This window comes from Pelodiscus sinensis, chromosome 25 (assembly GCF_052426305.1).
Source record: "Pelodiscus sinensis isolate ZL-2025 chromosome 25, ASM5242630v1, whole genome shotgun sequence".
Lineage (NCBI taxonomy): Eukaryota > Metazoa > Chordata > Testudines > Trionychidae > Pelodiscus > Pelodiscus sinensis.
The window spans coordinates 15,202,753-15,225,014 of record NC_143076.1 but is presented as its reverse complement, the minus strand read 5'-3'; the positions used below and the strand labels follow the sequence as shown (position 1 = coordinate 15,225,014).

At 45.7% G+C, this 22,262-nt stretch overlaps 1 protein-coding gene across 4 annotated transcripts in view; it reads right to left on the bottom strand.

Moving 5' to 3' along the window:
- Window positions 1–22,262, bottom strand: part of ALG9 (ALG9 alpha-1,2-mannosyltransferase) — a 113,914-nt gene that overhangs the window by 91,277 nt on the left and 375 nt on the right. For all 4 annotated transcript variants that reach the window (XR_012897711.2, XM_075909429.2, XM_075909428.2 and 1 more), the window contains exons 2-10: window positions 19,420–19,558; window positions 19,085–19,219; window positions 18,056–18,126; window positions 16,492–16,580; window positions 15,185–15,320; window positions 14,579–14,666; window positions 13,398–13,503; window positions 4,438–4,560; window positions 1,941–2,095 (exon numbers count right to left, since the gene is read on the bottom strand). Coding sequence is in view for 3 of the 4 variants with exons in the window: in XM_075909429.2 (XP_075765544.2) it covers window positions 1,941–2,095; window positions 4,438–4,560; window positions 13,398–13,503; window positions 14,579–14,666; window positions 15,185–15,320; window positions 16,492–16,580; window positions 18,056–18,126; window positions 19,085–19,219; window positions 19,420–19,558 (1,042 nt within the window). In the remaining variant the exon portion in view is untranslated. The remainder of the gene's footprint in view (window positions 1–1,940; window positions 2,096–4,437; window positions 4,561–13,397; window positions 13,504–14,578; window positions 14,667–15,184; window positions 15,321–16,491; window positions 16,581–18,055; window positions 18,127–19,084; window positions 19,220–19,419; window positions 19,559–22,262) is intronic.

Genomic DNA, 22,262 nt, shown 5'->3' with positions numbered 1-22,262 from the left:
ACCCTATTTTGAAATAGGGATGCAAATGAAGACATTCGAAATTGCAAATGAAGCCGGGATTTAAATATCCCACGCTTCATTTGTATATTCACGTTATGGCGCTATTTCGAAATAACAGACTCTGTTAAGACACGGTTATTTTGAGAGAAAACCCTTCTCTTGAAATAACCCTTATTCCTCATACAATGAGGTTTACCAGTTATTTCGAGAGAAGGGTTTTCTCTTGAAATAATCGTGTCTTAACAGCATCTGTTATTTCGAAATAGCGCCATAATGAATATGCAAATGAAATGCGGGATATTTAAATCCTTGGCTTCATTTGCAATTTCAAATGTCTTCATTTGCATCCCTATTTCGAAATAGGGTGCAAGTGTAGACATACCTTTCCTGTCCTAAAATGGTCTCTATTCCTCTTGCATCATTTGCTTTTGTCTGAGAACGGCTGTAGGATTATTATTTCACGCTCAACGTGTATGGGGAGCAGGGAAGCAGTTTAAATTCTCAGACAGCTCCTACCTACTGGAAGTAAATCAAGTGGTGTTAAAATATGCAAAGCAGAGACACACACCAGAGTATCCCACAGCCATGTTTGGCAGGCGTCCCAAACCACTGCCTTCTCAGGGGCCTTCCTACGGCCCACAGCAATTCTCAGCCAGGGCTATAAATTTGCCAGTAGTACAGGGCCTGATCCTGAGAGCAGGCAGCTCAAGAATTACACATGAGCAGAGCCTGGGGGTGGGAAGTACTGCAATAGCGGGAAGTGCTGCGGGTCAGGACTGTGGGGCATTGGCAGGGCTGGGTAAGAGGACAGCACTACAATAGCAGAGGGTGCTGCAGACCTGGTTTCAGGGGCACTGGCAATAGGGCCTAAGACTGAAACAGCAAGAGATAGTGTACACAGAATGGACGGTAATGGCAGAACCAAGGGGAGCAGCTTGAATAGTCTACTATAGAGACTAATGACTCTGATTCATGAGGATGTTCCAGGAGTAATAAACGAATAATTTCACCTCTGTGAAGTTTTCTATTGAGCTGGAACATTTGACTCTACAAAGTGTTTTAATCTACATTTATTAAACCCTTTTATTTTAGCTTTTTTTAAAAAGCAATTTCCTAACATCTAAACAACACTACTTTCCTTATAAATAAGGGAATGATGAAAATTGTGTATTTCAACAGGCACTTCTGACTCGCCCAGCTGCAAAGGTCAAATGTCATAGTTTAATAATGCAATCACATTAGAAGTTTGTCCAGGTTTGCATCAAATGAGGAGTCTTTCAGAACATTTGGGCCACTATTCTGGATTGGGCCAGGGTTGTTCTCACCATGTGAGAGATTTCTAACAACAGGCAGTTGTGATGTTGCAGTGGTAACACCGCAGAACACCCATGAAATGTCATGCAGATTAATATTTGGAAATAGATCTTGACAGCCTAGATCTGGTGTTCAGGCTAATCCAAGATTTTTACATCATTAGCACATTCTATTCAGGCCTTTATGCCATTTAGGGAGGGAAATCTCAACAGTTTTGCTTCTGCATCACTGCTTTACGGGGATAAAATGATTCTGCACAAGTTCTCAACCAACCAGAACTAGAGGATTATGTTTAACCAGCTGCTTTATAAAACACAGCAAACTCGTACACATTTTAACTTTAGAACTGTTGTGTTTTTTCAGTCCCAGTGTCTCATGATCAATCTATTATGTGCCACATTCTGAAAACTCAAACCCCACTAGCTAACAATCAGAAACAGCTGACTACACATTGTGCTTTTGGAGTTGCACTATGAGCACTGCAGAACTATATGGATTCTATTGCAGCAGCAGATGTTCCGCAGATGTTGCTAAGCCTTCAAGAGCAATGATACAGAAGTAAACAGGTAATTAAACCCCCTTTAGGTACCAGGCTATAAAATGCAGCACTTCCCACTGAAACCCACCTGAAGGGCAGAGAGAGCCACAGCTCCACAGAGACAGATGAGAGGATATATGGGAAACAGAAACCGTTCCTCTTTGTGGGGTTGACAGAAGAAAATCATGATCCAGATGTACATAGGAGCTAGCGTAAGCCAATATGGGCGACCCAGATTCTGGACTGAAAGAAGCATAAATGAGTCAATCAATCAAGGCTCATGAATCTAGTAAAATAACTATGAGCATTTTCCTGAGGTCTCATTAATTCTCTCTCTCTCCCTCCCCGGAATGTTTCTTTGTTCAATCCCAAGCAGCATTTCCAGTCTCCATGTCACAGCCAAAACAGCAAGAAATCAGTAAGGGGTGAAAGCTTGCTTAGTGGATTTCTGTCCCAGAATGCAGGGAGGCCAAATTTCTGTCCCAAAATGCAGAATGCAGGGAAGCGGAAGTGGAATCTGGATAATAAGCCTAGAGCCAATTGGAGGAGAGGAGACAAAATCCATCATGAGCTAAAGCTTCTAAGCAGGAAATCAAAAATTCCTGATTTTTGCTTTGTACTATGCTAGCACATCCAGGCATCAGAGATAGACTCCTAGGAAGCTTACATTCCTAACTGATGAAGTGGTTATTTAGGCACTAGTATTTCTAAAACCCCTGTTCAATACAAAACTAACAGTGCACATAACGTCTCTCAAGTACCCTCTGTGTAAAGCAGGAAATAATTCATTCAAAAATAACAATAATTACCCTGAATTTTAGTCTGACAGAGGAGGTTGTTCAATGCAACTTTAAATCCTCTCCTCACAACCCTCCAAAAACAGCAGTGTTAAACTAATAAGCACAAAGACATCTCACAGACATCAAGAACAAAACACCCAGAAGAGTGGCTCCTGCCATTAGGTACACAAGTCTTAGGTGAGCAGCAGGAAACCTGCATTTATAGGAATTCCAACTGAGCTTTTACTGGCTTCTGACAATGTCATGCACATTGAAGGAACAGACACAAGCAGCACCCTCTAGTGTATGCTTTCAGGAAGACTGCATTACAACACAATTTCTTAACAAAATTCCAAACATGATCCGAATCCTAACAGGAAATGCTGATCATGATGTTGCTCTCTGCCCTAACGAGTGCTAGCAGCAGCCAGGTTTGAGGATGTAACCACTGTGTTTTTTCCTTCTCCTATTTTCCCGCTGCCCTGGTATTTTAGAAGAGCATCTTGCCAAACTGCATGAGTTAAACGGACATCTTTTGATTTAAGAGAAACCCAGTATGAATTGGACAATGTTTTGGGGTTTTTTCACACTAAAAACAATGGAGTTCAGTGGCATCTTAAAGATTAACTGATTTATTTGGGAACAAGCTTTTGTGGGCAAAAACCCACTTCGATGATGAAGTGGGTTTCTGCCTACAAAAGCTTATGCCCAAATCAATCTTTAAGGTTCCACTGGACTCCTTGTGTTTTTTGCAGATACCCCTCTGATCACAGTGTAATTTACAAAGGACTAAGCGATCACTCTGAAAGTCAAAGGTCACACTATCAAAATGGTTTCTACTGTCCTTAACATCTGTGAATCTAAAATCTGCCAAAATGGGGTTTAATTGTATAATTTTATAGACATTCCTACTAGTCCCTCTAAGCAGAGATAGCTAATAGAACTAAGAATTTAAACTTCATTTGTTCCCTCATGAAGATAAATATTCAATTATTTCACTGGCACAGCTGTGAAATAGTAGATTAAAGTACAAGAGACTTATTTCAAGAAGAAGTTTTTCACAAATCTGCCCTACCCGGGCTCAATCCTGCAAAGTGCAGAGTGCCTTCAGCACTTCCTACAAGTACTCACATCTCTGCTTCTTTCAAGGTCATGCTCCATATGGTCAGCAGCAAGGGAAGGGGGTGGCTCGTAGGGGACAGAATGGTTTATGAAGAAATAATGACTTGAAAAATCCTAACTAGATCCAATTCCGCCCCCCCTCCTCAAAAACCAGTTCTCTCAAAGCTCTCTTCTGAAATGTCCTGGCAGTTGCATTTAAAATAACAGTAGAAAAGTGCAGAGAACTGAGGGCTGACACTACCAATAGAAGATAAGATGGAGATAACTTTGAGGGATTCTTCTTCCCCCTAAAATTTCAGTCAGGGTTATTCCTGAAGCATTTGCATCTGTGGCTGAAGAGCGTGCACTATACAATTTGTCATACTTACTTGGCGTACTTCAGCCTTGACAGCACAATGTTCTTCAGAGGAGAGGGAGGCATGAGGAATGAAAGGATCATCCTTAAAGAGTCACGACTGTGCGCTATTGTGAGCTCAGGTGTAATTTGCTGCCTCGGTCTGCTGACAGCACCCATTACAGGGTAAATAGGAACCATGCTGTGTTTCTGTAAAGAGTTCTCTGGCCCTGATTTTACTTCCAAGAAAGAAAAGCTGACTATGCAGCAAATAGGCTCTCGCCTAATTTTCAAGGATCTGGGAGACATGGGCTGTGGGGAGCTCAGTTCTCAAAGACCACAACACTCACCATGAAATTTCTGTAGCAGACATTCCATTAGAGAGGTCAGTGGCAGGGCGAGCAAGGCCAAGGCAAATGCCACGTTGAAGTTCAGAAAGCCATTAATAAAATAGAAGGACCAGGGCTCAGTACCTACAAGGGGGAAAGAAAGCAAAGATAATTAGTATGAAAGCCTAAAAGGACTGGATGTTGCAGCAGGCCCAGTCTCTCTCCACCCAGGCCACAGTTAGCGAGTAGCAACTCCAGACGTCGATTCTATGTAGCTTAAACCAAAGAATGTGGTAAGAAGCATCTTCCAGGGATGTTAGCAGGTAACCAGTTACCCAGTTAGTATTGGGATCTTACCAGGTAATGGTTAACTGGTACCCAGGGAGCAGCCCCCACGCACAGCCTGCTGTGGGCAGAGCATTGCTCCAGCCCCACCAGGTCTGCACAGGGCTGTTGCTTCCAGTCCCACATGGGGCTGTCAGCCCTGCACAGGGCTGCCCCTTCCAGCCCCGCGCAGGCTGGAAGCCGGCAGCCACACAAAGAGCCAGAAGCAGCTGGACTGTAGCAGCCCCTGCCCACCCCCGTTTAATCAGTCAACTGGTTTATACTTAACATTTAACCGGTTAACTAATTAAACAGGATTTTACATCCCTAGTATCTTACATTAAGAAAAACAGTGTGGCCTAGAGGATTTGAGCAGAACTTAGGTTCTCATTCTGCTTTACCACTGATTTCTGAGTCACTTCCACTTTTCCACCCAGCTATAAAATGGGTATAATAATGTCAGGAGGATATGTTGATACTCAGCCCTCTAGCATGCACTATTACATTGCTGTCTCCATGCAAATAACTTCATTGTTTCTCCCTTTGGGAACTACTTATTCTTAAACAAAAGCACATGCACAACATACTGTCTTTTCCCTTCCCCTTATTAGTGGTTAATCCTCAATGTTACACCCACTGCCTGCTGTTCATGAAGCCCCGGGACATTCTATCAGCCCCAAAAGAATGGGAGCCTCTCAAGACGTAAATGCACGGTACAGCTGCCATGACGCCAGACAGCCACCATTCCATTCGGAAAGCCTATGCTCTGAGAAAGTTGCAACTAAAACTGACAATGCCAAGAGACGCCGCTTCTCTAACCTGACACCCACTAAAGCAGAGAAGCATCATAAGCGAGAGCCCGCTACAGAAGCCCTGGATGTTAAAAGATTGCTTCTGTCTGGAGTGATGCAGTCTCTCAGGCTGCCAGAGCTATAAAAGTTATTTCAAACAAACAAGAGAAAAGAGCTTGCATTCATGCTTTATCCACTTGGGACACCTACTATAAAGTTCATCTATCTGCTAGTTACATACATCTTCAGTCTCTAAAAGTTTCCCTGGGTCAATTTGTTTTTCCTACAGTTTAAGCTTTAAAAATAGGACACAAACACATTTATTCAGTAAACAGCAGCAAGTCAACCCCTCTTACTGACACGACACGCTGTTGGCTGCAAGTTTCGAAGGATGCAAACTGACAAATTCCAGTTCAACTGTCATTCGTTTGTACTCTTAATTCAAGATGCTTAAAATCCTGAACAGTGGGGAATGCCAGTTCCTCTCTGTACGTTTACCATTTTCTTGGTATGATTAGCACAATCAGTCAGTAAATGACACGCGGGGGCTTTAATCACAGTGCTGTTGTGACATATGTCACATGCCGTGGCAATTTCCTGCAATCAAAGCCACTTAAAAAGGGTCTGTGTTGAAATCAATCAGACAACTGAAAAGCAGCAAGGAAAACCTGACACCTCTGCAGCCTGTACAACTAAATATGATTAGAAGTTGAACTGTAATGTCAGAAACAAGGAGCAGGAGTTACCAACGCAAAGCCCAAGCAATTCAGGTTTATTTGGGAATCCTACTTTCATCAGCACAGAAGCACTCGCAGCAATACGCAATTCACATTTTGTGGTGATTTCTTTTTAATTGGAGAGCTTATCAGAAATTCTCCTCTAGCCCCAACTCACCTACGTCATTGCCTTCGAAATCTTAGGTGAGTGTTATCCTTAGCCTGCCAAAGCCCAAACATGGGACACCATGTGTGACAAAGACCCGAAAGGATGAACACACAAAAATTACCCATGCAGCAAATTTGCAATGGCTGTGGGATTCCTTCCTCCAACATAAATAACCCTTTCCATGACTTCTGTTTGACGATTCTTTATTTCTGATGGCTATAATTTTGAATAATAAAAGTGAAAGGGACAGCAAATGTATGCAGAACATAGATAACTTTGAAACTAAAGTGCCCCCTTTGAACGCCAGGGCATTCAAGAGGTATGCAAGTAAGAGAAAAGCCTGTAACATAGAAGGGAATTAAATGTAAACAGTATTATTTATATTACCATAGCTCCTAGGAGCCCTAGTTGTAAGACCAGGATCTGATGATGCTAGATCAGGAGCGGACAAGATATGGCCTGGGGACTGGATGCAGCCTTCCCACCCGCGGCACAGAGCAGCACTGCTCAAGCTGCTCCCTGTGACTCTCTGTGCTGCAGAGGGAGGGTTGGAAATCAGTGCGGGGAGGGGAGAAGATTTGACAGCTGACCTGCTTAGGTAGGCACCTCTCAGCCAGAGCCTGCCTCAGGCACCCCGTCCTTTCTCACAGCCAACTCCCTCTGAGACCCTGCACCCCACTTCTATGCCCGCTCCCCCCTGGGCCAGAATCCTCTCCTGTACCCACACCCTCTCCTGGACCCTGCCCCCCAGATCACTACCCAAATACTCTGTACCCTCCTCCCCGCCCCAGGTCCCAACTCCCTCCCAGAGCCTACACCCTTTCCTACATCCCTCCCCCAGGCCAGAATCCTCTCCTGCACACACATCCCCTCCCAGACCCCTGCACTCCAGATCACAACCCCCTCTCAGACCCTACACTCCTTCCTGCACTCCAGTTCCCTACTCTAAGCTCCCTTCTGCATTGAACATCCATCCCAGGCCCCACACCAGCTCCACAGAAAAGTGCAGCCCTTGACCACTTACCAAAATCCTGAAGTGCCCCCTCAACAAAAATTATAGTCCACCCCTATGCTGGATGCTCTATGGACACAGAAACAAAAAGACAATCCCTATCCCAAAAGACCTTCCAATCTCAGTATAAAACAGGACAAACTATGTTGCTTCTGTCCTACCTCTCTGAACTGAAGTGATAACTGAAGCCTGTTAGTTAACATCCAGCTAGCACATGGCAGCTTGCCTCAGTTTCCCCAGCTAACTGCACCCTACATTCTTTGTAAAGTACTTTGTGATCTACTGATGAAGAGATAGTTAGGAGGTAAGTGTTAAACGGTAACTGAAATTATTATACCCTGTAATAGGGAGCCTTAAAGGGAAATTCTGATTTCAGGGGGGCACCCACATTTAGGAAATGTGGGAAGAATACTCAATATACCAAGAGCAGTGAATAGACTCCCTGGGAGAGAACTCTGTATGTAAACAAGGATTTGGTTTCTTCCCAGCCCTGTTGCTACTGGATTCCATACTGCAGTCGCAATGCTGATGTGGAAGGTGTAGTAACATACCAAACAGAGAGCCGCTACTTCAGTGCTGGATGGAGCATCTTGGGCAAGCAGGGTGGGAGGACAGCTCTTCTCCAAAACGCCCTTCTTCTCTGCAACAGGACTGTGTTCCTTTCCAGTGTTCTAGCACATCAGTGGGCAACATTCCAGTAGTCTCCCCTCCTGGGATCTGCCTTAATAACCCTCTAACACACACACGCAGTACCTCCCAGGAAAGCCAGTCCACCTTCCCACGACTTCCCTGCTGGTTTAATTCATCCCTCTGTTCTGTATCCCATGAACCATCTTTTAGATGGCCACAGCCCACCTTCCAAGGCCGGGGGCAGTATCCTTCAAACTCAGGGTATGTCTACACTAGCCCCCTAGATCAATCTAGGGAGGCTAATGAGGGTGACCGAAATTGCAAATGAAGCACAGGATTTAAATATCCCGTGCTTGATTTGCATATTCCCGGCCAGTCGCCATTTTAGAAATTGACTAGCCGGAAGTAACTGCCCGCATCTACAAGCAGCAGTGAAACAGGATTCTGAACTAAAGCCCTAACTCAAATTATCTGGTATTCCTCCTGCAATGAGGTTTACCTGTAGCTATTTCCAGTGGAGAGATGCCCTGTTCTATCCAGGTCCTCCAGAGAGAACAGGGCCTGCCTATTATATTCGGTGTTTCTCTTCCCAACAGGCCTTGCTTTAGTCCATAGTCACAGGACCTTGGGGAAAACCAGGGTCAGATGCAAGTTGGGCCGAGGCTCCCCTGAGAGAGGCACAGCCACCTCATGACAGACTCCAGTGACAACATACAAGATAAATGGCCGGGAGCAGTGTTTTGATGCAGAGGCCCTTTCCGTAAGTTTGCTGCAAAGTGACTGTACTGCCCTCTTAAGGAGTAAGAGCTGGAGCCTTTCTCCTTGTCCAAGGACACATTTACGGCCGTGGCTCAGAAAAGAAAGCCTAATCAAACAGGAATAATTGTATCACGCAGGCTAGTTAAGTGACCCACTGATGCACGGTTTTATGTAGAAACACAAGCTTGAGGTCTGGTCACTGGAAGGAGGGGGGGGGGGCGCCTCTCACATTTACACATCTCTCTGCCTCCCAGTGCAAAATGTCTTCATCTGTGTCATTCAGAGAGGCTCAAGGTGACTGGAGACAGCACAACATTGAAAAGGCCACTACACACAAGGCCTGCTCCTGTTAGTGTCCTTTGGGATGAAGCTACTACCCATCTACAGAACAGTGGGAATAAGCTTCCCTCCTGTCATTTTCATAAGACTAAGAATTAGAAGGTTTCTCCCAGGTCATTCAAGCAGAAACAGAAGAATAAACCATGCAAATCATATGGACTCATTGCTCCACATCCAGATTAGCAGTGGTCTATTAAGAGAGAAAAGCTGCTGCAAGTGGAGGAAAGAGAACTGTGCAGTGGTTTTAGCAGGGACCACTGATGCAGCAGGCTATCTATGAGGAGAACCCACAACAGAGATTACTGGCCATCCCAGAGGCAAAAAATTTCAGCCTCCTGTTCCAATTCCGGGGCCACTACAGCTTTTAAACTCAATGAGCCAGATAAAATAGGCTTTTTCATATTACTCTTTGTACTACTGTAGCATCATGGACCTTAACTCCACTGTACGAGGTGCTGAACAAACAGATGCAACTCTAGTGAATTCATTCAGGGCTGAACCTAACCCCAAACGCTTCCCAAGTGTCACCACATGACAAGTCACAACAAAAGCTCATCACATAAATGGGACAGCACATCAGACAAATCCACGGGGCCAGGGTCAATTTACTGCTCAGCTAATTATTCTCTCCAACTGTTCATCTTTTTAGAGCCTCAAGAATACACATCAGTGATATCCGCATATAAGCCACTGTCCTCACGGACACAGGACTCAGGATAACTGACAGTAGAAATATTCACTACATTGTGTGCCTCCATCAGAGGGGGGGAAAGGGGGAAAACCTGCTCTTCTTACCTGCAGGATTGCAGCTTGTAAGCAAGGAAGATACTCTACCATGTTCAGATACCACGTTTATAGATGTGGCATCAAAATGCAAATAGAGCAGGCAGCAAATTAAAGGAGAATGGGGGTACCAGTGTTCCCTTTCATATATGTCTGCCCAGAGTGTAACAGCCTCCCCCTCGGGTACTTTGCACTGAAGGGATGTAGCCTATGCTCACACAACAGGCTACATCTCTCAAAGAAGGAAGAGCTACGTTCCAACTAACCTCCCGACTGGCCCATATCAGCTTGACTCAGGCTCATGGAGCTCAGGCTGAGGAGCATACAACTGCAAGGGGGAAGATTCCCAGAATGCAGGCTCCTGCCTGAGCCCAAACATCTACACTAATTTCACAGAGCCCAAGCCCTGTGAGCCCGAGTCAGCGGATATGAGCCAGCTAAAGGTGTTGAACTGCAGTGCAGACATATCCTTAAAGTCCCAGCCACTCCACGACAGACTCCAGTGATAGCAGAAGATGGAAGGCAAGAAACAAGGAGCCTAGAACAAGCCTTTAATCCTGATGCTAAAGATCAGCTCCTAGTAGATTTTTATCCCCTTTCCACAAAAGCTGGGAAAATGCAGAAAAGGCTCAGCACATGCTGTCAGTGTTGGCTCTCCCTGGGTGGTGATTTTTCCTTACAAGTAAACTTTGTAAAGCTTTCGACACAGATAGCAGGACGCCCGCCTGGTCACACAGCATTTGGCAGACATTTCACCAAGCCTCTTCTATTCACATGAAGCATCTCTGTGCACAAACACTTCAGAAGGGATCGGTTCCCAGAAGACCCTGGAAATAGCTTGCACGCTAGCGTAGGAAGGTCAGGATGGGCCCATGCCAAACCCAACCCCAGCACTAAAAAAGAGTCTTAAGTTTCCATTACATAGGAGTCTCCAGAGGCAAATGGTGAAATGGGTTGGGGGCTCACCAGTCACGTGACACCTTCCCCCCCCTGCCCCAGACCGGGGAATGGTCGGGATAACCCCCCTCTGCTCCAGGCCACGCCTCTCTCCACCCCTACTCCCGAGCAATGCAGCCCAGAGGACAAGCGGTGCCAGGGGCTGGTGCTGGCAGCAGAGATCTGTCCCTCCCTCCTCTGCACTCACTGGCAACAGTGGGAAGAGGTGCAATGGCCCCAGCCCGTTTCTAGGGGCGCAGGGGCTGCTAAATGAGCCTTGGGGGAGGCTTCGCAAGCCGCACTTTGAGGAGTGGGGGGAAGAACCGCATACAGCTCGTGAGCCGCAGATTAGCCACCCCTGGTCTAGATCATCCCTGACAGGTGTCTATCTAACCTGCTCTTAAATATCTCCAGTGACGGAGATTCCACAACCTCCCCAGACAATTTATTCCAGTGTTTAATCACCCTGGCAGGCAGGATGTTTTTCTTGATGTCTAACCTAAACCTCCCTTGGTGCAATTTAAGCCCATTGCGTCTTGTCCCATCATCAGAGGCCAAGGAGAACAATTTTTCTCCCTCTTCCGTGTGACACCCTTGTAGAGACTTGAAAACCACTACCATGTTCCCACTCAGGCTTTTTTCCAAACTAAACAAGCCCGATTCATTCAGTCTTCCCTCACAGCTTATGTTTTCTAGACTTTTAATCATTTTTGTTGCTCTTCTCTGGACCCTTTCCAATTTCGCCACATCTTTCTTGAAATGTGGTGCCCAGAACTGGACACAATACTCCAACTGAGGCCTAATCAGTGCAGAGTAGCGTGGAAGAACAACTTCTCATGTCTTGCTCACAACACTCCTGTTAATGCATCCCAGAATCATGTTTGCTTTTTTTGCAACCGTGTCACATTGTTGACTCCTATTTTGCTTGTGGGTCCACTATGACCCCTCGATCCCTTTCTGCAGGACTCCTTCCTAGACAGTTGCTTCCCATTTTGTATGTGTGAAATGGATTGTTCCTTCCTAAGTGGAGCACTTTGCATTTGTCCTTATTAAACTTCCTCTCTCATACTGGACAGCACCCAATGCTTCTGAGGAAGGTGTAAGAACTGCCCACTAGGCAGGCAAGCACTAATCCTGCTCCTCGGTCCCGATTAGGTCTCTAACAGAGAGTGGCCTAAAATCAAAAGTTTTATTACCCTCCCAAAGTTTCTGTGATCATTAATTATGACAACTTGGGATGTTCTTGATGTTCAATCTATTTTTAGATATTGCTAAAGTGTAGGCCTCAAAATCTTCATGAGTCAATCAGTTCCACAGTCTAATTCCACCTCGTGTGAAGAAATCTGCTTTGATCTGTTTTGAATTTTTGCCACCTTGATCAAAATCTAACCCCATCTCTGCCACCGACTTCCTTTGTGATCTTGAGCAAATTGCTTTCCCTATTCTGTCCCTCAGTCTTCTGATCTGGATTTTTATCATACCAACCACAAAGCAAATGGGTGTTATAGGCTCCCTAAACAGCTCTAAAGAAAACAAGAGCTATATCTGACTAAACATTATTATTGTTCCTCTTCCACAGCCAAGGTCTATCATTTGTCAGGAGCAATTCTTATGTCTGAGAGAAATAAACAGCGATCAGAGGAAAGCCAAAGCCCATCTGACTCCTTAACAAACAGCAGCATGCAGAATTAATTAACCTTTTGTCTTTCTCCAGATTCCTGCAAAAGCCCTTGTGGTTAACCCTCTTCTGCTGAATGGCAGCAAAGCTCATGCACTACCACAGAAGCAGGAAGATTCCCCAAACCACAGCATGGAACCCATGAGTTCATGAAACACTGATGAGAAGTGAAAGGGGTAAGAGGCTGCAATCTCTGCATCACATCTGGGAGAGATGGGAAAGCCACAAACAGGATTACATTTGATACCAACATTCCCCCAGCACTGTCTTGCTTTGGTTTAAGAGTGTAACCAACATTATTCAGATAGATGATGAGTCATGCAGTGCTTTGTTACAAACAATCACTTTGAGTAACACTCATGAAACATGGAGAGGAAAACATAACTGCACCTTGGGGAGCATGTGAAACTTACAAAATTGGGCACAAATAAAATACAATGTTGTAAAATTGAATCTCCAACAAGTTCGCTGCTAAAAGTTCTTTACTGTGAAGCGTAGGCTGCTGTGACATCCTGTGAGGTCTCTGTGATGCACCAGGACTTCAAAAGCTAGAAACTCACGGAAAGCAACTTAGTTTAGCATTCAGCAAAACAAACAGGAAATATAAAAATATAAAACGTGGGCAGCATTCCTGATTCAAGAGAGACATCCAGTGGCAAGAGACAGGAACTGCCTCACTAGTGAGCTCAGAGGAAAAGTCTGAAGGACGTCCTTGCATCCAGACCGGATCACAAACACGTGGGTTTGTCCCGCAGAAATTCAGAGCATTAGTTTTCAAGTTTATCTGCCACAAATGAAATGAGCCCTCACAATCCATCCCAATAGTTTGTCATAACACACTCACCATAAAGATCGGGTCCATGAGATGTGAAAACGTTGTATAAAACTATGTTGAGAGGAGTGATTACCAGCTTCCCGTAGTAATAACTATCAACAATCACCAAGGGGACCTGAAACAAAGCATTTAAAATGCATGTAATACTGGTGGCTTTCCCAACTCCCAATCAACAAGGGCCTGATCACTGTGTGGTGTCCATATTTGTAACAGAATAAACAGCCTTCCAGCTCCCATTTTTTTTATATATAATGGAGATTGCCTATCTCCTAGAACTGGAAGGAGACCTTGAAAGGTCATCAAGTCCAGTCCCCTGCTTTCACAGCAGGACCAAATACCATCCCTGACAAATTTTTGCTCCAAATCCCTAAATGGCCTCTGCAAGGCTTGAACTCACAACCCTGGGTTTAGCAGGCCAATGCTCAAACAACAGAGCTATCCCTCCCCCCATACTGCACAAATGCTAGGTACATGATGCCTGGCTCTGACAAGGCTCCTACAGGACAGTCATAGCTTTTCAGTGCTACAGCTTCTTCCAGAAGCACACAGGGTTACGCAGTTCTTCATGCAGCATGAACTGGAGATGCCGAGAGCAGAAGGGGAGTTTGGTTCCTATGCCCCTGCTACTCCCTTGCCCTGCTAAGACTGGACAGTGAAGGTCAAAGGCAGAGGTTTTGAGCAGCATCTCATTAACCACACCAGCCTTTAGGGTGGGGCATTCAGCAGCAGCACCCAGTATTGGCATGTGCTGCTTTGAGCACCAGGATGCATGTTTTTTCCATCCCTCTGCATCAGGTTACAAGCACTGTATCTGCCCTGCACCCTCTCTACAGGCACACGAGACTGACTTTCAAGTTCTGAGTTAGACTGATTCAGCTAGAGAGGGGAGGAACAAGTAGAAACTAAAAGGCCTCTGGGAGCAGCAAGGGGAAGTCAGTCCTCAGAGGTGATGTGCTCATTGCATGGAAGCTACACAATTTCTCTGTCTTTGAAATCACCTGTAAGAATGAGAGGCGTGAACTAGGCACAGAGATGTTCCTAAGAGCAGAGAGTGAGAATATTAAGCTGTTAATAAGAACCTTAACAGACACCGAGCAATTCTTCTGAAAGGATGTTCCTTGCAGATGAGCCCTTCCTCTGCTACAACTCCAGCCCAGCTCCTCCTGTTGTGTTTTACTACAGGAACTTACCAAAAACAGGATCAGGGCAACCAGACACCAGTTCAGGAAGCTCTTCCACCTCCGCTTTATGATCAGGAAGTCAAAAGCAATAGGCAGCCTGGCAAAGACAATATTTGCATCAGGGACACTCTTCAATTTAGTAATCACATTAACTTGCAAGTCCTTACCTGCTCTCCCCCCTCCCACAGGCCGAGGAAGACAGTTAATGGGAGGAGGAACTCTCTCCCATTAGCTTCAAGCCAGGAACTTTCTCCCTGCTAGTCTTTCATCAAATGGTTCCTTTTTCCAAGGTGACTGTTTCAGTCAATCTAACAGGACAGTTGTGAGCAGCTTAGCAGCAGGGATCAAACCTGAGGCCTCTGGATATTAAAGCATGACCCATGAAGGCCTAAGCTAGAAATCCAGGCTGGGCTAGCCCATTCCGTAGCAAGTACATTAACCTCTGTACGTGGCCCACTCCCCATCACGGCACTACACTGAGAAGATAATATACAAAGGCCACCTAGACTCTGGGTAACATGTACCATGTTATGGGAGGGTTTTCCTAACGGTGCCACAGCCTCCCAGCCAGACAGGTGGGCACTCAGCCTTAAAAAGCACAGAACCTCTCCTTACCCAAGAGCCACGCTGAAGGGCCAACCCACAATGGCTCCAGCTGCCACTCCCAGCACGGCTATAGAGGTCTTATCCATATACCAACCCGTCATGGCAACTACTGTGGTATACATACAGAAACTGCTGGGGAGAAAGGCTACAAAAACAAAACAAAATAGTGGTCAGTAAGGATTTCACATAGGTAAAAACACTGCATAGGGTCAACTTCATGCTCTGTAATAGACAGAGCACAGTCTGCTGTCATCACTGGGAATGAAATCCTAGCTATGCTGAAGCCAATGGCAAAATTCCCACTGGTTTTGACAGTACCAGAATTTCACATCAAAAGGCCTCCAGTAAAGAGCCTTCTCACTCTATTCTGCCAAGATTAAGCTTAGAAATATTTCCTCCAAGATCCCTTTGCTCATAAATGCCAACATTCCACAGTGACAGCCCAGCCAGAATGCCAACATTTACAGATGTTTGATTACCCACAACACTTGCTCTATCATCTGTGTCCTTTCTTAATCGTGAAAATTATATGTACGTACTCACAGGGCAAAGAGAGACTGAGATTGCCTGGACATGATCCTCTAGGAACCAAGTGGAATTACAGGGAAATAAACAGGGAATGAATGAGAATTCCATGAACAGTGATGGAAAGCCACTGCAAATAAAGGCAGTGCAAAATTGAAGATCTCAGATATCATCTAGCTGTGATACTTCCTCTTCTTCTGAGGCCATATCATCAAATGCAAGAAGCCATTGCTTGGAATGACTTCCAACTACCATTTTTGCAAAAAGCATCCTTTCACATGCACGCAACACCTACCTCCAGTGTTTTACAAGACTGGATTGCAGGTTACAAGGGTTGGTGTGGCAGAGAACATTTAAATCGGGGGGAGGGGAAATCAAGGCACATTATAATGCCAGGCTAACACAAAATGTCACCTTTTCTCTCCCTGGTTAATAGTGGCCCATTGGCCCACATGGAAATATCAAAAACATATAAGGAAAATAGTCCCAGAATGACTAAGACTCAGTTTGAGAGCAAGGGGATTTGAAAGGCCTGGGTCATTCCACTGAGACTGGGGATAACTACAGAAACAAATAAAGACAGGAAACTTTCAAGTTAGGTGGTACACATCTGGAATAACAGCTGCTCTTTGGACAGACATTCCATTAGAAAAGTCTGCAGAAAAGCAATTGTCAAGCACAGGGCATAGAGTTATGGGAACATTTTAAGGTAATGCTTTTAAAAAAAACCTGCATTTGAACTTTTCTTTCCAGGCTTTCCTGGAGCTCCACCTGCCGTGGAGCAAACCTACCTGCAGCTGAGCAAAACATGCCAGTGCTGAGAACTAAGAAGGCTAACATCAGCCGACTCACATGCAACCCAAATTTCTTACATACGGCCCTAGGGAAAGCAGAGAGAAAAATCAGACATAGAGTCATGGAAACATCTCCTGTGAACACGAGAAAAAAACTCTTTGCACGAATCAATAGCTATTCTATACAGAGCTGAAAGCCACTCTTGGGAATCCCAAGCTGGATGGCTTTCACTCTTCAGCCTCTACAGACAAACAGAGGGAGGGATTATGGATGATCTAAACTTGGATTTTAGCCCCTTGTACAGCTATACCAGTTCAAACTCCTACTGTACAGATGGCTTTCACTAGGGTAAGTTGCACTTGTACGAATCTCAGGAAGACAGGAAATGCCAGACTCAGTCAGACCTGTGGCCCATTGAGTTCAGTATCCTGTGTCCACATGTGCTTCACCAAGGTACAGTATTTGAACTAGGGGTTTGCACTGGTACAGTTACACCAGTAGTTGCTATTTCAGAGTATATCAGGCCTGTTATACCAGTCACAGAAGCTAGCCATGAGCAGCCCATACCAAAGGCTTCCCAGAGTCATGATCACTGCCATACTCAAGACTGCAGCCAATGGAGATGCCAACTGGGATAACGACGGCTCAAAGAGAAATGGCAGGCAGAGACTTCCCATATAGACCAGCTAATTGCATGTTCAGGCTACTGCTTTATGGAGGTACAAACTCCACTGAAGGAACCCCTCAGATGGGAGCAACAGTGCAAGGAGACAGGAATGCTACTGAAATTTTAAGCTATCCAGTGCATCTCAGCTGAAATCACCTACATAAAATCAAGTCCCCTATTTCCCCCCTCTGACACACCCAGTACAACTCAGCTTTGATTTTCCTACCCAGGAATTCTGCTGATGTCAATGGGGGTATGTCTACACTACCACCCTAGTTCAAACTAGGGTGGTTAATGTAGTCATACGGAGTTGCAAATGAAGCCCGGGATTTGAATTTCCCGAGCTTCATTTGCATAAAGCCAGGCGCCGCCATTTTTAAATGTCCGCTAGTGCGGACCAGGTAGTTCGGACTAGGCTTCCTAGTCTGAACTACCTAGTCCGTGCCACGTGTAGCCGCGCGGCACGGAGTCCGCACCAGCAGACATTTAAAAATGGCGGCGCCCGGCTTTATGCAAATGAAGCCCGGGAAATTCAAATCCTGGGCTTCATTTGCAACTCCGTATGACTACATTAACCACCCTAGTTCGAACTAGGGTGGTAGTGTAGACATACCCTGGGAGAGCTGTGCGCACAGCCTGAGCCAAATGCTGAGTTGAAACATGTTCAGTGGACCTCAGAGCAGAATTTGTCCACAGAGGCAGAATTCTAATCAATGTTTCTCTAGGAATCTTTGCTGGATACATATTTTGACAGCTTTCAATGTGAAGCACTATAATCCACGTCAGGCATTTTTATATGGGTTTTAGGTATATTTTCATCCCTCATTGTCAGTGGCAACAACCATGTTGTTCATACTGGGCTATTTGCTAAGCCACTACTTTTGTCTACTCACTTATAAAAGTAAAGCTCACAAATGCAACTCAGGAAGGCCAAGAGACATCGCAGGAAATAAAAGACAAGAACCTAGAAGAAACATTCAGAGTCAGAAACTGAATTTATAGAGGGAACCAAAGTGCCTGTTGGTAAACAGTGGAGCAAAACTAGAAAGGCTAAGGCACTATGGAGTAACTACTTCCATAGCGAGAACCCCACAAGATCTACTTATTAAACGATGGAGCCAAAGTCCATGTAACGTGGTGCATAATCCTACACCCACTGAGATCAATGTCAGAGTTCCCACTGACTTGAAAGGCACAGAATCTGGCCCTTTGACACCAAGTCGTTTTTGGCAAAACGCTGAAAAAGAAATGACTCCACTGAACTAGGCCTTGGGCTAGCCTGCCTTCTTTTTCAAGTCCTGAGAAATGAAGTTTTAACTTCAGCACTACAAAGGAAAGCTATCCCAAATATTCACGTGCTCTGTCTGCCTAGTGAAAACACATGCACACAAGAGCACCTAAGGGGTGTGGCAGATAGGTACCCTAACAACATGTTTTTTATAAATGCTTCTTTTTCACTCTCTCATCCCTGCAGGTTATCAGGTGTTGTATGATTAGTGCACCATACTGACATTTGTATTTTGATTTTTAAAATTAAGTGTTTAAAAAAAAAGATACTAACCATGGCAGGGACGCCAAAGCAATAGTGGATGAAATTTCCAGAGCATACTAGTAAAATCAGCTATACATCTTCCATGAAGTTTAACAACAGGCTTGTGACTAAACCCCCTTACACTGCTTTGAAATGCTCAGTCTTTATGTCATGGTCTGCGATCTGGCCTGAATATGTTCAAGATGCACCTTTCACACATCTTCTAGCCTGTCTTCGGTTCACAAACCCTACTAATCATACTCCTTCTGCACCCATGTAGACATCTATGTGCATGCACAAGCACACTAAATAAGAATTCTGATGCCCTGTTTATCAAACAACTGCTTCCAGATGATTTTTTACAAGGAAAATTTTGACACGAATGATTTACCTTATTTGTCTGTAGAACTCTAGCATGGAATAAGGCTGGCAATGCATGAAGCCACAGGTAGGCATAGGAGCGTATGGCATAGACTGGAGAGTATTCCCAAGTCTGGAACCCTTTCCCATATACGAGGTAGTGCATCTACAAATGCCATTAAAAAAATACAGGTTAAAAGGAGGACTTGTTTTTGCTTTAGCCATTAGCAAACAATCGCATAAATTGACTGATATGTTGAGGATACAGATCAGCATGAGGCAGCTGTAGGCAAATTCATAACAAGAATCTGTGCAGACCAATTACAAAAACCCAAATTCCTCTAGTAAGGAGGAGAAGCCACTCACTGGTTCCCAGTAGTTAAACGTCTCATCACAATCAGAGATGTTACTCAAGAGGGCAGCGCAGAATCGGGCTGAGATGAGACACTTGAAAGCTGTGGATCCTTCCGGTGCCCAGACCTGGCTTGCCTTGGTCCCGGCTGGCCTAATAAAGAGTAAAGAGTGCCAGGACTTACTGGACTGGATGATATCAGATAAGGTAACAGGATAAAGAGCAGCAAGGTGACAAAGAACAAAATAAAACACAGAAAGGGAGTGAAGATACTCAGGGAAGCAATGAAAAACCTGAAACTGCATGTTTGTACTCCCTCTTCAGAATCCTTAAAACACACCAGCGTCCCCTGTAAGGTAAATGTTTGGGTGGCCACCCAGCTGGGATTCAGGTTCTGTCCAACTGATTAGCAGAGCGCCCACAGCTGGCAGCATGTGTTTCTATTGGTGGTGCACATCCACACATGCCTCAATGCACAGAAAAAAATGATTCCACACATGGATGGAAAAAAATTAGAGGGAACACTGAATCATACTGTAAGTCTCCAGCTCTTTACATCCTCCTTTCAGATCCTCCTTTACATCCTGCTTCTACTCACGGCAAGCATCTTGTTCATTACATTTAAATTCAAGTTGTATTATCCTTCCACATGTCGAATAAATGTTGCTTCTTAGACAGTTACTTGGTTTAACTGACCCTCACCAAACCTGGGACCCTTTAGAGACATTTTCCTCACTCTATTTTATGTATGTATATGACCCTATCACTTTTGTATCAGAACAATTCACAATCCTTAATACATTTATCCTGACAAAAAACAGGATAAACATTTGGGCTATGTTTGGAATCATCCACTTGGATGCAAGTCACTGCTCTGCTGCAGTCTTCCTTTGGCAAGTCACTCAGTTCCTCTGTGCTTAAATCCTCCCCACGGCTAAGTCTAGACTCGCGGCTTTTTGCGTGAGTAATATGCAAATTAGGCTAAGCGTGGAATATCGCCGAGCCTCGTTTGCATACCTAATGAGCCACCATTTTTTTCAGAAGAGGCTCTTGCGCAAGGACTGTCTACACTGCCCCTTTTTGCACAAGAAAAACCCTCTTGCGCAATGTTGTTCTTCCTGAAAAGTAATAGGTGTAACGGCATTGCACAAGAGGGTTTTTCTTGCGCAAGAAGGGGCAGTGTAGACGCTCCTTCTTGCACAAGAGCCTCTTCTAAAAAAATGGTGGCTCATTAGGTATGCAAATGAGGCTCAGCGATATTCCACGCTTAGCCTCATTTGCATATTACTCGTGCAAGAAGCCGTGAGTGTAGACTTAGCCATGGGGAGGATTTAAGCACAGAGGAACTGAGTGACTTGCCAAAGGAAGACTGCAGCAGAGCAGAGACTTGCATCCAAGTCTCCAAATCACTGGATCATCTTTACACCCCTTGAATCCCCATCCCAGCATTTACTCAACCCTGCCCTGTTTAGGCAGTGAGGTTGTATGGCATCTTGGCACAAAGTGCTACACCTGCGTTTTAAACCATACTGAGGAAATGTACATGGCCAAAGGCTCTACTTGTTGGGTGTTTTGTTTGTTTTCATTACTACTGTTATGCTTTGCTACAGATCAAACCTAGTTTTGATGTCACGGAGTCCATCCTATTGGGGTCCTTGTACCACACACGCCACCATGGCATATCAACAGTTGTACGTGAAGGATGCCCTGAGTCCAGACAAATGCGACCAGTTCAGCAAATACTCATTGAGTCCTTCTGGTACAAGAAGTGCCTAGAGCTAGGCTGTGGAGCAACCATTCTGTAATGTTAAACAAGTCTGAGCAAAGCCATTGCTAGTGTTTAACAATCCCAACCTACATAGGGTTGCCCCATGAGGCTTTGGAGTCTGACAGGTCTCTCCCTTTATAGGAAGCCTATTTGGGTAGGGTAATATCTGTTGGTCTAAAAGATACTACCTCACCCTTGTTACTCTAACATCTTGGGACAAACACAGCTACACCACTACTGCATGGATGTTTTCAAGATATCTTCATCAAGCACCAAGAAGGTTATTCTATGTGCCCTCTATCTGCAGCTCTCTCACCAGGTGGTAGGGTGCCTACTCTACACCTTGTCCATGCCATCCCCAGAGCAGATTCCCCCCAAGATGATGGACTGGCAAGCCAGGCTCCCCCTTCCCAGGTTGGGCGCCGGGCTGGCGGGTTGGGTTCCCCTTTCCTTAGGGAGGGTGACGGACTGGCACACTAACCTCTTCCCCCCGCAGTGGGATGGGCTGGCGGACTGGGTTCCTCCTCCCACCCCCGCGGAGTGATGGGCTGAGTTGATGGCCCACACCTCACCCACCCACCCCACCCACGTGATGGGTTGGACTGGTGGGCCTGGTTCCCCCTCCCAGGTGTTGGGCTGAGCTATTAGGCTGGGCTCCCCCCCCATAGTCCAAGCCATGGCCGATTCCAACCACCCCCTCAGTGACTGACTGGCTGGCTAGCTAGTGCCCCCCCCCCCCGGTAATGGACTGGGCTAGCGGGCCGGTCTACTCCCCCTCCCCCGGGTAATGGGCTGGGCCAGCGGGCCGGTCTACTCCCCCTCCCCCGGGTAATGGACTGGGCTAGCGGGCTGGTCTCTTTCCCCCCCCCCCCCGGGTAATGGGCTGGGCCAGCGGGCCGGTCTACTCCCCCAGGGTAATTGGCAGGGCTAGCGGGCTGGTCTACTTCCCCCCTCCCCTGGGGAATGGGCTGGGCCAGCGGGCTGGTCTCCCCCCGGGTAATGGGCTGGGCCGGGCCAGCGTGCCGGTCTACTCCCCCCCCCCGGGTAATGGGCTGGGCTAGCAGGCTCTGGGCTCCCCCCCCCCAGGGT